The sequence below is a fragment of the Scardinius erythrophthalmus genome (genome assembly GCF_964197995.2).
Source record: "Scardinius erythrophthalmus genome assembly, chromosome: 6".
In the NCBI taxonomy this organism is placed as follows: Eukaryota; Metazoa; Chordata; class Actinopteri; order Cypriniformes; family Leuciscidae; genus Scardinius; species Scardinius erythrophthalmus.
The window spans coordinates 8,564,911-8,580,909 of NC_138226.1; the positions used below are offsets into that span (position 1 = coordinate 8,564,911).

General features: G+C 35.8%; 1 protein-coding gene across 1 annotated transcript in view; it reads left to right on the plus strand.

Annotated features, from left to right (window-relative positions):
• The window catches only part of ttn.1 (titin, tandem duplicate 1), a 137,637-nt gene that overhangs the window by 23,152 nt on the left and 98,486 nt on the right, over nt 1-15,999 (plus strand). The window contains exons 39-60 of the mRNA XM_081368711.1: nt 1,832-2,110; nt 3,721-3,990; nt 7,447-7,731; nt 7,826-8,110; nt 8,243-8,527; nt 9,648-9,938; nt 10,146-10,433; nt 10,950-11,066; nt 11,150-11,423; nt 11,517-11,700; nt 11,822-11,902; nt 12,033-12,300; nt 12,742-12,951; nt 13,039-13,116; nt 13,198-13,224; nt 13,406-13,462; nt 13,553-13,597; nt 14,024-14,083; nt 14,464-14,535; nt 14,903-14,965; nt 15,180-15,260; nt 15,613-15,873. Of these exons, the coding sequence (XP_081224837.1) occupies nt 1,832-2,110; nt 3,721-3,990; nt 7,447-7,731; nt 7,826-8,110; nt 8,243-8,527; nt 9,648-9,938; nt 10,146-10,433; nt 10,950-11,066; nt 11,150-11,423; nt 11,517-11,700; nt 11,822-11,902; nt 12,033-12,300; nt 12,742-12,951; nt 13,039-13,116; nt 13,198-13,224; nt 13,406-13,462; nt 13,553-13,597; nt 14,024-14,083; nt 14,464-14,535; nt 14,903-14,965; nt 15,180-15,260; nt 15,613-15,873 (3,861 nt within the window). The remainder of the gene's footprint in view (nt 1-1,831; nt 2,111-3,720; nt 3,991-7,446; nt 7,732-7,825; nt 8,111-8,242; nt 8,528-9,647; nt 9,939-10,145; nt 10,434-10,949; nt 11,067-11,149; nt 11,424-11,516; nt 11,701-11,821; nt 11,903-12,032; nt 12,301-12,741; nt 12,952-13,038; nt 13,117-13,197; nt 13,225-13,405; nt 13,463-13,552; nt 13,598-14,023; nt 14,084-14,463; nt 14,536-14,902; nt 14,966-15,179; nt 15,261-15,612; nt 15,874-15,999) is intronic.

A 15,999-nucleotide genomic window follows, 5' to 3' on the forward strand; every position in this document is an offset into this window, starting at 1 on the left:
CTGAATCTCATTCTATAGAAGAGGGACTCGCAGACAGTTTCAAAGCAGTTGAGAAATTCACTTGTAAGACAGATGTAGAGCCTAAAGTACCTGTTCAGTCTTTGCATGTAGAGGAAAAATCCATATCAACAGAAAGTTGTGTTGCTCTTGTGGCTGCTGAGCAAGACTTTGCAGTTCAGATTCAAGAAGGTCAGTCTGTAAGACAGTCAGTACTTGTGGAGGAAAAACATTCTCTGACAGGTGAAATGTCTGAAGGATTTACCAGATCAGAAGCGACTAAAATAAACATTACAACACAGCCATTAGAACCTCTTTTAGTTAGTGAATCACAAGAAAGCACAACTCTTCCAAAGGAACTTACCTTTGTAATTCCTGTACCAAAATCACACAGCTTGAACATCAAACAACAGTTGAAAATGACACTTCAGTCTGCTGTGGCTTGTGATCAGCCTTTAATTTTGGCAGATGTAGTGCAAAGTTTAGGAGTTGTGGAAGTAAAGGAGGTCAATGTGCGTATGGAACCAAACTGCATGCTGTTCACTTACCTTATTACAACAGCTGGTCCACCTATAGAAATTACTATTGTCTTTGAGGGTGTATACCCTCAGAAAGCGACTCTTAAAGACGAACTTCATGCTGCTTTCTACTCTATGCTTAATCAAGAGAAACTCGTCTTCAGCTCTGAACAGTCAAACATCTTAAAACTTGACAGACCTGAGAGATCGCTGGATAGCAAAGCATCTTCATATCCATTATCCTCAGCAATTTTAACAGAACATGTTGAAATGTTTACAACACCTAAAAAGCAGTCTGCAGCTCTGCAAACAGAAGCTCAAGTCTCTTTGCATTCTGCAATGACTCAAAGGCAAACTGCTATCCAGGAGTCAGAGCACCATGTGACCCAGAAGGCTGCAGAATCCAAAATGGAGATGCACAGTTTCAGTGTGACCGAACGCATGGAAATTAAATCCATTTCATCTGAACATTATAAGAGAGAGGTGTGTGTTTCAGATATTACAGTTGATGCACCTCCTAGACAGATCACGATGGAAGAGTCTATGGATGTTCTTATTCAAGAAGACAAAAGAGAGGAGGTTGTAACAGAGGATATTTTAATTAAGCATTTGACAGAAGAGCTCCTTTTTGAAAAACCATTAAAAGACATTACTGCAGAAGAGAATTCCAAAGTTACATTGTCTGTGAGAATAAAAGGTGTAAAAAGTGTAAACTGGCTTTTGAATGGAGTATTGATCAAATCTGGCAAAGAGTTCAAATGTTTAAAGGACAGTGATTCTTACACACTAGTAATCAACAAAGTTATCAAGGTGAAACATGAAGGGGAATATACCTGTGAAGCTGTGAGTGAAGCTGGCAAGATATCATCATCATCATCAAGGCTCACTGTTGTCTCAAGAGGTTGGATTGTGTGGATTTTGTCATCTTAGATGAGATAGATAATTCTTAACAATTCAACTCAGATCATCACTAATTAACTAGTTGGCACCGCTACATCATCTTTCCATTACTTCGCCATTTCTTTAAGAATAAATTTTAAGCATACATTATGTGTGCTAAATATCTTTTCACCCTCTTTCAGTATAATGGCACATTTTTCATCTTCTGAGTTCTTCAAGCATGACCATGTCATGTGTGGCTCTTCATCACCTATTTTCTAACGTTCACATCATTATTTTTTCCATGTCATCCCAGGATTACTATCATTCCTACCTTTCCATTTCTTATGCATCCTGATATATCACACATCTCAGTAGTCCTATTATTGTCAATGTATAATTCTTTTTTATATATTTTTTGTTGTTGCAAATTTCAGTGCCTCCAGTTTTCAAGAAGAAGTTTTATGACATGGAGAGCAACATCGGCAGCCCAGTGAAGTTTGAATGTGAGATTGAAGAGACACCTAATGTGACCTTCAAGTGGTTCAAGTCTGGCTCAGAAATTAGACAGAGTGACAAGTTCAGGATCATCAGCTGGCAAAGCACATCATCTCTGGAGCTCCTCAACCCAACAAAGGCCGAAATTGGTGAATACAGCTGTTGTGCCTCAAACAAGCACGGTAGTGACACCTGCTCTGCTAACCTGAACATCACTGGTGAGTGAACTGGTTTTGACGTTATATTCTTTGCTTTTGCTGCTGACAAATCTTTAACAAAGGTTACTGATTTTTAAGGGTTCTGCTTTTTTTCTGTCCTTGAAATCCAATCTGCACTCTTGTGTATGACCGAGTTGTGTATGTTTTGTAATCATATATAAGCAATATATGATTCGTCTTAAATTCTTTCAAAGTGACTTTTAAATCACTGAATTCATGTCCAAATCTTTCAAATTCTTCCTCTCTCTATTTTTTATTTTTATTTTTTTTTGCTCTTTTTTTTATTTTATTTTTTATTAATACAAATAATCCACCTGGGATCAATATTTCCACCTATCTCTATAACCATGTCTGAACCACACATGTGGAAATGTGATGTTTTAAGATCTATCCCAATTCATATTTTTTTCTTTTTTCTTTCAAAAATACATTGCAAATATTCATTTTAGAATCTCTTCTGATAAGTAAAGATATTTTCTTTTCTGGTTTGTGAACTAACTTTAGGCTATATATTTGCAATACATCTATGATACAGGTTATCAAATATTTTGATGGCCGTATGTGGTAGAGGTAACTGATATTCAGATTTATTAATTCTTTTGACTTAAATTTAGCAATGGATATTCCATTGTCTCTTGAGTGCATATTGGATCATAATTTTGGGAATTCATCAGTTTCAGCCATGTTACTTTATCCACCATATTTATGACCATCAGTGGGGTAAAGCAAAGGTGATGAATACAAAAACACATGAACAGTGATACTAAGATATATAAAAATATTGATCAATTAATTTGATCCATACCAGGTCCCAGAAAACATGATCTAGGAAAATGTGTTCTGGGAACTGGGTATGGATCCAGTGATTGATGTTTTCTTGGTATTTCTGTTCATGTGTTTTTCTCTGCCATAACTCTTTCCTGCTGATGGTCATAAATATGGTGGATGAGCAGAAAAAGTCACATGACTAAAATAGATGAATAGGATCACTATGATTAAGAATGGAAGGAAGATTTATAACATAGTTGGATTAAAAAAATAGCAAGACCAATGTAGAACTTATTGCTTTGCTTGTAGAGTGTGGACAAAACTGCTCTTCTTTTGTGAAGTTTTAAGTCCTGTGAAAACGTCCCGAGTGATACATGTTGTGTTATTTGATTTGTGATGTGCTTTAGTGTACATATCTCTGTTGTGTAAGTGTGTAAAGGTAAAGATGATAAAAATGCTGGTTATCCACCAACTCAGCACCTACCCACCAAAGTATTTCCACACACCATGTGTTTTTAGAGTCTAAATGGTTTATGACTTGTTAAAGCAGGCATATCTATACAACTGCACTGCAAAGTTTTGGGGCTCTCGAGCCTTTTGTTACATTGTCTTTGACTGGTAACTTATTTAATGGTTATAATATATGGATAATTTTATATACTACATAAAATGAGGTTTAGTGAGGGATGCACCTGCCCCCCCCCCCCCCCCCCCAAAAAAAAAAAAACTGAGCTGGTTGCTAGAGTAGTTGTTATAGTTATTGTTACCAAGATGATCAGTACTATAGCAATACGAGTTTTTGACTATGGTTTTTGCTGAAATCGTTTAATTTTTATTCTCAGAAACCCCCTCCATCACAAAAGAATTACCAATGCTGGATGTAGTGAAGGTGACCAGTGCTTTATTTGGGAGTGAGCTCATTGGTACTGCCCCGTTTGAAATAAACTTGTTGAAGAATAAGAGATTTATCAATTCTGACAAAATTATTTTTGAAGATTTAATTGAATATTTGGAGACACGTCCCTTTGAAAGTTCAGATTTTTGGGAGTACCAATGTTGCCTATCAAACGAAGTTGGAAAAATCGCCTCAAAATCAGTTGCTATAATAAGAGGTTAGTATGCTTGAGAAAGACGAGAAGAATAATCCCTGCAGGTTCCCAGCACTAACAGGTGTGTTACTAACAGGCAGCGCGGGCTACAATGGCAAGCTAAAACTGTTAACAAAGCTTTCAGACAATTAAGCAGTTGCTGTTGCCATGATTTATCTGATTTATTTAAAAATGTTTACGGTTGACCTGCAATATCAACATATTTCAACATCAACCATAAAAATATAAAAACACCAGTGCGATACAATTAAGCATAAAAGTACAGTACAACTTTGACATTTTATATTTTGCAACTTTTCATTTGGCATTACATCAGGAGATGTTGATCACTAATACAACTCATAAGTTCATTCTTTAGAACACAAACACACTGAATAATATAATTCATTTTAATTCCTTTTACTCTATAAAGCCTTTTTGTCTATGCTTATAAAATCGATGGTCAAGGACTGACTGCATTGTGACTTTTTTTCACGTGATTTTTTCTTCTTCACTTTTTGATTGATCTTTGAATTTCCTAGATCCATGGGTTTCCATACACTGAGTCTTTGTCCTAGAAGCCACTCTTTAGATTCTTACTCTAACCTTTCAGGATATCATCGAGTGCATTTGTATTGAATTATGCTGGAATAATTAGTTGTTCTGGTTCTCTTGTACTTAAAGGTTGGAAAAAGGATGGAGTATCTTAAGATATTTGAACATTGTTTGGCATTCTTTTAGACTGGATTGTGTTTCGCATACCTTTTCTATATCGGATTAAAATCGATCTTTAGTTGTATTTAATTCTCTGTATTTGAAAATCACAGTTCATATTGCTTTTGTCAAGTGATGCAGTGCCTTCACATATCCCATGTTTGGTATGTAATTGTTGCTAAGGTTGTTTGGTTTAGGTTTAGTTTTCTCTTTAACTGAATGTACTTGCCTAGTTTCATCTGGTTGTGGATGTCAGAAACTATGATTGGTTTTACTGGTGAATTAATATTAGATATCTTGACAGTGGTTGTTGGTAAAATTGACCGCAAAACATCAAACAACGCACCATGTACAAACTCTTTATCTTCTTAAAATGTTCTTATTTGAATCAGAAATTCATGTCTTTCTGAAGACACAATCTACCCAATTTCTTTGAAAAGGTGGTGAAATGGAAGAGGTTCAAGATACGTCTTGTTTGGAAGAAACTGAAATGGAAGAGCAACTGCAACATTCTTCAAAATGGACGCATTCCATTTCATGTCAAGCCATTAATATTGTTGAAAAAAAGTCTTCGGTCTTTTCTTTTGTCACAAGCTGGCTAATTGTCAGTTTAGATATCTTGACTTGGATGGATGGCACACAAATGGTGGCTCTTGGTACCTTTACTGGAGTACTGAAATTCCCTCTTATTCTTGGATTTTGCAATGAAATAACCACTCTTATGAAATAACCAGTCACATGCCAAAGTGGCACAGTCTCTTGTTGTTCCTCATTGTTTTACCTCTTACATGGAATGCAGAATTATATAATTATGAAATGACTGAGGAATGGAAAACAGACAATTCAACCGTCTTTGAATGTCGATGTCAGTATTAGTGCAAAATTATGTAATTCTTTAAATCTTGTACTTAAATACCTTTGACTTATAATGGTGAATGCACATTACTGCCAGAACAACATTTTAATGCTACAATCATATTTTTTTTATGCAACTCCCATTTGAAGAGATGTAACTCTAGCTATACTATTCCTCACAGCATCAGCACCTGCCCGCTTTGTGAAGACACTGAGCAACATTTCCATCCCAATGAGCCAAAAGTTGAGACTTGAGTGCACATTCAATGGAGCCCAGAAATTGTTTGTGACCTGGTTCAAAGATGGCAGACAACTCTATGCATCGTACAGATACAATACAAAAGTCACAGATAACTCCTGCATTTTGGAATGTCTTCATGAATGTGACAAGAACACTACAGGAAAATACTCTTGTGAAGTCTCCAATGCATTCGGAAGAGATATTTGCCATGCTAATGTGACTGCAGTGACGGGTTTGTATACTATGGATTTCAATAATGCTCTACAAATTTACTATTATTACGTTATTAATTTTGGGCTTCTCAATTTAAATAAAAGATACCAGTAATTATCAGCACTGGACTAGAAATGACACTTCTCTAATATATAGGCCTATATATAATTTTCTGGACTAAAGGTTTCCAATCCTCTTCACTTCAGAACCTGCCCGTTTTGTGAAGAAGTTGACAGATCAATCCATTCCAATGAGTAAAAAACTAAGACTTGAATGCACATTCACTGGAGCTCCAAAAATGTTTGTCACTTGGTACAAGGATGGCAAACAGCTGTATGCTTCATATCGATACAACACCAAAGTTACATCAGACTCCTGTATCCTGGAGTGTCTGCATGAGTGCAATAATGAGACTACAGGAAAATACTCATGTGAAGTTTCAAACGTTTATGGAACGGATATATGTCATGCTGAAGTAGTGGCAGTTACAGGTTCGTATACTATGGATTTCATGAATGCTCAACAATTTTACCATTATTACGTTATTAATTTTGGACTTCTCAATTTAAATGAAAGATACCAGTAATTATCAGCACTAAACTGGAAATGACACTTCTCTAATATATAGGCCTATATATAATATTATGGACTAAAGGTTTTCAATCCTCTTCACCTCAGAACCTGCCCGTTTTGTGAAGAAGTTGACAGATCAATCCATATCAATGAGTAAAAAACTAAGACTTGAATGCACATTCACTGGAGCTCCAAAAATGTTTGTCACTTGGTACAAGGATGGCAAACAGCTGTATGCTTCATATCGATACAACACCAAAGTTACATCAGACTCCTGTATCCTGGAGTGTCTGCATGAGTGCAATAATGAGACTACAGGAAAATACTCATGTGAAGTTTCAAACATTTATGGAACGGATATGTGTCATGCTGAAGTAGTGGCAGTTACAGGTTTGTAATTTGTACTGGACCCTTGCCTGCCCATCTTCCAAAGTTCCATACCCATGGATTTTGCCCATGGATATAAAAGGAATAGTTTGATATTGCAGCGTTGGACCGCATGTCACCTGGAATGGTGTATTTTTTGTTCATCATGTTTTTTGTTTATTTGCGGTTGGCAACAATATGGTGTGCTGCTGTGAAATTTTGCACGTTCATTGAAGTGGCTCATGCGTCTTCATTCAAATCTGTTTTATCCTGTATCAAGGCTACAGTGAGGGCTGGCATGTTTTTTGAGTGCTTGTTGTGGCGGGATATTGATCAACTTGCGATTGCATCTGCAAATTTCCATGCTTTAAAGATATTGCATACTTCAGCAAATTTGAGGAGTTTAATGTTTTTAAAGAACAATCCGCATGTTGTAAAGGTTGATATGTTGCCTGTTTGTATAGTTCTTGTCGTTGTTAAGAAAGTCATTTAAATGGATCTGATGCTGTTCTTCGTAGAGCCTGCCCGCTTTGTGAAGAGGTTGACAGACATGGCTATCCCACTCAGTCAGACACTGAGACTTCAGTGTACATTCACTGGAGCGCCGAAGATGTTTGTCACATGGTACAAAGATGGAAAACAACTGTATGCCTCATACAGATACAACACAAGGATCATTGAGAACACGTGTGTCTTGGAATGCCTCCATAAATGTAACAATGACACTCCTGGAAAATACTCTTGTGAAGTTTTAAATTCCTTTGGCACAGATATCTGTCATGCCAATATAACTACAGTTACAGGTTCGTATACCATCCTAGTTGACTTATTTACAAATTTATTTCATGTTTAGGCAGACATAGGATAAAGATAAATTCGCTCATTTCTTGTTCTCAGAACCTGCCCGATTTGAACAGAAGCTTAAGGACAAAAAAGTTGCCATGAGCAAAAAACTGAAGCTTGAGTGCACATTTACCGGAGCTCCTAAAATCTTTGTCACTTGGTACAAGGATGGCAAACAAATATATGCCTCTTACAGATATAATACTCAAGTTGTTGGAAACACCTGCACTCTAGAATGTTTACATGAATGCACCAAAGACACTCCTGGAAAATACTCCTGTGAGGTGTCCAATTTCTATGGAAGTGATATCTGTCATGCTGAAGTGGCCACAGTATCTGGTTAGTACACTTTTAAAGGCCCTCTACATTAATGTTGGTTGGAATTCAAGTTGATTCTGTAGCTGAAGCCAGTGATTTGCAAGCATGATGCTCATGATATTCATGATGCTCATCCAATGTGATTCCTCTTAGGACCTGCTCGTTTTGTGAAGAAGCTCACAAATCAGAATCTTCAACGGGGGCAAAAGTTGAGGCTTGAATGTTCCTTCACAGGAATTGAAAATGTTTTTGTCACATGGTACAAGGATGGCAAACAGGTCTATGCGTCATACAGGTGCAACACAAAAGTAATTGGAAACACTTGCGTTTTGGAATATCTTCACGAGTGTGATGGCAATACTCCTGGAAAATATTCTTGTGAGGTTACAAATGAAGATGGATCAGATATTTGTCATTCGATGGTCATCCTTGCGACAGGTTAGTTAACTGCAGTCAGCTTATTTGATTGAATTTGTAGATCAAGTTCCAACTTTTCCATTCTTTACAATACTTTTCAGTATGCTTCTTTTTTCCCCAAATACTTTTTTTTTTTTTTTTTGTCTCAAAGAGATCACATTTCTCTGGATTAATTACTAGCATTTTAACATGAAAAACGGAAATTACTATCGTCCCAAATGAAACAAAAATAGCAATTTGAGTATTTTCTAAAACAATTGAGGGAAAATTTTCATTAAGCTCAATTTTAGAGTATATAGTGACTTTTAACAATGGCACTGGTGCACAATAGCCAAATGCAAACTAGTGTTATTTTAGTACCATTTATATAATATTATATATTATATAATATATAATATATTATATTTATTAATATTTTGAATTATCTTTTATTTTTCTACTTTATTTAGATATTATACTTTTTTAATTTTTTTGTTTGTTTAAATTAATTTTAGTTCTTCAAATTAAACTTTTGTATTTCAGTTTGTTGCTAAGGCAACAAAATGCATCTCATATTTATACTTTTTTTATCCCTGATTTACTTAAATTATCATAACATAACAACACTAATGCAAACTAAAACACTGTAGCAAAAATGCATTGAATAGAGCATTAAATACAAACTGCTTCATGTAGTCCACAGCTTACACTTCAGGCTTCAATTTAATACATTTCACTATATCACATTTAAAAAACTGCGAGTTGTCTAATAAGCACATTTAATTATGCTTTTCTACTATAAAATCCCTTAATCTTGTTTACATTTAAGATGGATTTAGTCTTGGAATAAACGAAGTCAAATTGGAAGGTTAGAGTAGACAGGGGCATTGCAAATATAAATCATTTGGTTAAACGAACGGCAAGATTAAAATGAGAGAGATTGCGAAATTTCAAGTGCGGATTAAACTGCACGCCTAGCTATTCTGAAAGCAGAAAATACAGATGCTTGTCTTGCCATGCAAGTGAAGAACTTGGTTTAAAAAAAGAAAAGAAAACAACAACAACATCAACAAAAGCAACACACATGCTCCATTAAACTCTTTGTGATATGTATTTTGCTTTTAATATTAGTGACCTTGTGTGAAATGTGTTTTGTTTTCAGAGCGCAAAATTCCACCAACTTTCACTAAGAAGCCCTCAGAGCACATTGAGGATGCTGAGGGCAAATTGGTGAAGCTTGAGGGTCGAGTTTCTGGGTCACAACCTCTATCTGTAAGCTGGTACAAAGATAACAGTGAACTCAACACTTCTGACATCTATGACATTTCCTTCAAGAGCAACACTGCTGTGATATGTCTCAAGAAGGCCAGTGTCAAAGACAGTGGAGTTTATACATGCAGAGCTTCTAATGAAGCTGGCACTGCCTCCTTCCAGGTGGTGGTTAACATCACAGGTAGTCAATATGGTCTTACTGCATGATTTCTTGTTTCTCACTTATTGCTGTATTTCCTTTTCCTCTTTGTATGTTAATTCTATTTATGTGATTTTGTGTGTTACTGCGATACTGCTTTCTGTTGTACTGCATAAACATGTACTCCCCTACTTTTCACTGAAAAGAGCAGGTGAAAATGCTGAAATTCTTCACTTTTTTAATACCTAGGGCAAAAAAGGCCACCGACTTTTGACATTCCCCTAAAACCAGTAACCGTTAGTGAGGGCGAAAGGCTAAACCTTAGCTGCCATGTCTGCGGGTCTCCCCCAATGAAGATTCAGTGGATGAAGGACAGAAGGGAGGTCACATCCTCTGCTACCACCAGGATGATTTTTGTGGATGGCACAGCCACCCTGGAGATAAACCAGACATCCAAATCTGATGCAGGAGATTATCTGTGCAAGGCAACCAACAATGCTGGTAGTGAATTCTCCAAGGCCAAAGTCACATTCAAAGGTAATAAGAACTATCTAACTTTTCTGTAATAATCAAAATGTGCATTTCAATGCAGCTAAATTAAAGATGTAGTATTATTATTAACCTTACATATTCTTGCTTTGAACTCTTCACATGTAATTAGTTTCTTTGCTTCATTTTCTACTTCTGGGTCTAATATTCTCAACCTTTCTAATAGTACCAAGTAGATATAAGCCAATATCTAAATTTCTTATTTCATCATCATGCATTTTGGTATCTTTACCATCTTAATAATATCCACATCTTGTTTTGCATGCTCCTTAAGTGCTTTGGATCCACCTGATCTTGCTGTTTTTTAAATAGTTTTACATTTTTTTCAACTAAGCTGCAGTGATCTTGTTAATATTTTCAAAAGATTTGCTTTCACATGCATATTTATTCTTCAGTAACCAAGGATCTTTTAGACATGCATATTGTCTGTAAGTATCCTTATGTAGATTTCAGTCCATTTTTATAATTTGCTTAATGTGTTGTTCCATTGCCGGTATTACTCAGATAAAACAGGTGCAGCACCTGCAACAACACCGGCAGCCCCCACAGCACCTCAGACAGTTAAAAAACTGGATAACTTGTTCTTCATTGAGGAGCCCAAGAGCATTCATGTTGTTGAGAGTAAGTTAAACAGTGTAGATATGTCATTTTTAGATTAGAATTAAATGTACACAATGGAAATCACATCATATTCTGGATTACAGAGGGTACAGCTACCTTCATTGCTAAAGTTGGTGGTGATCCCATTCCCAATGTGAAGTGGATGAAGGGCAAGTGGAGGCAGATGACTCATGGTGGTCGCATCAACATTCATCAAAAAGGCCAAGAGTCTAAACTGGAGATTAAAGAGGTGACCAAATCTGACTCTGGTCAGTATAGATGTGTTGCCTCAAACAAACATGGAGAAATTGAGTGCAGCACAGACTTGAATGTTGATGAGAAAAAAGAATCTGGGCCAGAGGTGGTCAAACTAAAGAAGTGAGTCTGAAATTGGGATTTTCTTTGTCAGCAAAGCTCAAAATCAAAATTCTGTAATGATTATAAACTTGCACTCTTTTTTGTTACGTTCAGGACTCCATCAAAGCAGAAAAGTCCAAAGGAAGATAAAGACATTGACATTGTTGAGTTGCTAAGAAATGTAGATCCAAAAGAGTATGAGAAATACGCTCGTATGTATGGAATCACAGACTTCCGGGGTCTTCTTCAAGCTATTGAGTTTCTGAAGAAGGAGAAGGGTGAAGAAAGTGGAAGACCGGTAGATCAATTTAAATAGTTTTGTCTTAACAGATGTTACAAATCTTATGTTTTCTTACACCTTATTGAGATTGAAATCTGCAACAAATAGCTTTAATAGGTGCCCTTGTTTTTTGAATCAGGAAAGTGAACATGGAAGAGAAAGTGATGAGGATTTGGCTAAGCTTGTGGCTGATTTGCAGAGGAGAATGGAACACAGTGAAGTATGTTCCTTCTTTGGGAAGTTGAAGTAACACCGCTTCAATTTTCAGTCTAAACATATTTGCATATTCATGCATATGTTTATCAGATGCATGTTGATGACCTAAATGTATGAATATTTTGTTTTTGCAGCCTGTTACCCTGCTTAAAGACATCACAGATCAGTCAACACAAGTTAACAAAGAGGCTGTCTTTGAGTGTGAAATTAAAATCAACTATCCAGAAATTACACTGTCTTGGTATAAAGATACACAAAAGCTAGAAACTAGTGATAAATACGACATTAAACTCTTGGGTGACCGCCAAATATTGAAGATCAAGAACTGTCAGACGAGTGACCAGGGAAATTACCGTGTCGTTTGTGGGCCACATATATCCAGTGCCAGACTGACAGTGTTGGGTAAGTCCATTTTAAAGACATTGTACTTTGCATTAAAACAACATTGATGAACATATTACGAATTGAGGCACATTTACGTCAATATTCTACTGCGAGTAAAGGTCATGTACAGGAACCATCACCTGATAAGAGGGTAGAATTGCTTTGTATAAGAAATTTAATTATCAGAATGGTAAGAAAGGGCCACATTGATTGTCTATTCATATAAGGAAATTACTAACCTCTTCTTGTTCTGCTACTTACTAGCAATTGCTAAGCATTCTTCATTTTTCCCACTAGTGCTTTAAAATTACTTTGTTGGATTAAAAAAAAGTGTGTGTGCCTTTGAAAGCACATTTACATTCTTCTGATTTCTTTGCTCTTTTTTTGAAAACAGTGAAATGACAAATGAAATGAATTTTGAGACATTTAACCATTCAAATACTTTTATGTTATTTTTAGCTGATCAAATTCAGTTCACCAAGCGCATTCAAAATATTGTGGTGAATGAGCATCAGTCTGCCACTTTTGAGTGCGAGTTGTCTTTTGACAACGCGGTCGTCACTTGGTATAAAGATGCATGGGAGCTTAAAGAGAGCCTGAAATATACCTTCAGGTGTGAGGGACGAAGGCACTTTATGATCATCCGCAACGTAACCTCTGACGATGAAGGTGTGTACATTAATCCTCCAAGTGGCTCACTATAAATGTAGAGTTGAACAGATTTAAACAAAATTAACTTCACTGAAAATCTTTTAGGCGTGTACTCTGTGATTGCGCGCCTGGAGCCCGTTGGTGAAACTAAAAGTACAGCTGAGCTTTATTTGTCAGGAAAAGGTAAAATCCACAGCAGCATCACATTATGGCTTGTTTACTAGAGTTTAGTCAACAGCAATTACATTTTATCTTCTTTTGCAGAATTTGAAATAAGAACACGTTCTTTTGGTGAGTGGTTTGTTATGCACTAAATTGTTTCTGAGGATTAATCATCTCTTATTTACTCCTCAAATACCCTACCCCAACTAATTTCTTTACAAAATCTGCTAAATGTATAAGCAAACTTAATTTAATATAATCAGGCAAGAATAAAGAAATAAATATATAAAATGTATCTCAACCTATCCAGATGTTCCTGATACATCGATATATGTGCCAGATGTGTCATCTATGATTAGTTTTAAAGGTAAGGTATAAATAAATAAATATATAAATAGAACACCATGAAGTTTCACTTAATCTAACAATGATGCAATTGTTACTTTTTGTTTAAAAGATGAATCCACAGAATTTCATTATGAAGAAAATTTTGAAATAACAGGTACTACTTAAAATTAGAAATAATCTCTATTTTTTTCATATTAAACCTTAATATGTGAACTTGATGAGTATGTTCACTAAAATACACTGAGCTTCCATCATCTCATCTCCTGAATGGACTGATAAACTAACATTACCATATTACCATCAGCACCTCACCATGTAATCCCACAAAGTGGGTGTTTAATAAAATACTAATGTAATACAATCAGATCCTAGATTTGGTATTTCTTTCTTTCTTTCTTTCTTTCTTTCTTTCTTTCTTTCTTTCTTTCTTTCTTTCTTTCTTTCTTTCTTTCTTTCTTTCTTTCTTTCTTTCTTTCTTTCTAATCTTTGCATTTGCATTAACCTTTTTTTATTTTTTATTTTTTAATTGCTTACACAATTGTTTTTATATATAACATTAAAATATATTGTTGTGTGGTAGAGTGTCAGAAATGGACAGTTCAAGAGGAGAGTGTAACTCATGAATTCTCTTCACTGCAAGGTATACTGATTAGCAGTCTTGGTGTCTTTAACTAAGAGCATAACATTTTGCTCGTCTTGTTTGTATGTGACGAGTTTCTTCACTCATCTTCATTTTAATCATTCTTTATTTCATCTTCTTTTAATTCTCTCTCTCTCTCTCTTTTATACATATATTTTGTCAAAGCTATAATGTGTATTCCTTTGCTTTTTAATATAACTGACTGTTAAACATCATCACTCCCATCCTTCAATAACCAGGTCCTCCATCATTTTCAGTTCAGCATCATTAACATTTTTAATCCACAGGTATTGTGCTGTAAACTTTGTGTGTGTGTATGTTTGAAACTGAATTTGTGTGTCTATGTTCATGCCTAAGTTATTATTTCATGTTCTCATTAGAATTGAAGAAACCTGTTGAGGAGGCTGTAACAAAACATCTAGTGGAAAGGACAGAAGAGGCGCCTAAGAAAGGTATTGAATGAAGGCAAAATGCTTGTGCTAGACTGCTTATGGCTGTCCCAGATTATCTCTTAACATTTATGTATGCCAAGCCAAATGCTTTATTTTTTCCCTCCAGTTAAACACTTACAACATGTCTGTGCTGAACCAAAAACATTTGTGGTTCCTTCCTTGTCTGGGAGTTCTGTTTGTGTATTGTGTCATTCTGCGTTTTTTTATGTACTTTTTATGATTGTCCTTGATATTATGTATGTCCATAAATGTTTTCTTCTAATGCATGTGCAATCATGCTAAAAGCATGGACACTTTGGCTACTTAAACTCTGCTTAAGCTTTGCAGCTGAATTTTAACAAAGCTGATATCTTTTATGTACCTCAAGTTATGAAGCAACCAGAAGAGAAACCTGGAACAACTTTTGTACAGCCTTCAGTTCCTGAGAAAGGTATTATTATGTCTTTGCTTGACTTTTTACATTGTTCATGTTTTTCTTCCTCTGTGTGTTCATTGTTTTCCACCAAAATATTTAAACCAAATCTGTTTTGTGAGACCGGTATGTTACCATATCAAATCTGTTTGCGTACTTGCTGTTCTCTTTGGTTTGAAGATGCTTAATATGCGACTCAATTTTATTCCTGTGATGCCATGATATTTTAAAGAATCTGAAGACAAGAAGCCTGTTGAGGAAAAAGTCCCATCTGTCAAGGTGACAGGGCAAAAAGAACAACCCATACGCAAAGGTATTATCAGCTGTGTGTTTTCAGTGTGTATACTGTTATATACGTTCTGTATTGATTGTATGTCTAAATGTGTTCTTTATCCAGTTCAAATGTATATTATGTATAAATGTTGATATTTTCGTAACTGTAATTTACAGTTTCTTCTTGTGCCATTTTCTTGTTAGTATGTAAAATATTCTTAATATCTTGGGATTCTATAATTCTTCACGTATTGTTTATCTGTGACGTACACAGAAGTATCTAAAGCCTCTGCTGTATAATTCCTGTCTATGAGTTTGTGTTGTCAGTCTCCTTTGAGAATTAATAGCAATATCAGTGTTAATTATAGATGTTCTAAAACCTACATCCTCAGAGCCTAAACCTCAGGTGCCAGCAGAACCAAAAGCTCCAGTGGCTGAACCAAAGCCTGAACCTAAGTCTGAGCCAAAAGCTCCAGTGGCTGAACCAAAGCCTGAACCTAAATCTGAGCCAAAAGCTCCAGTGGCTGAACCTAAGTCTGAGCCAAAAGCTCTACCTAAGCCTGAGCCCAAGCCTGAGCCAAAAGCTACACCAAAACCTGAGGCTGAACCTAAGCCTGCAGTTGCAAAGAAAGCTGAGGCACCTTCTGTCAAAGGTATTGTGTGTGATTCGTTGTCTGTGCTGCAGTTTTTTCTTTGTGTTTGTTTTGTGAGCATGTCTGTATGTCAAGTATGATATGTACAAATATGTTCCTTATTATTATTTGTTGTATGTGCAGTCC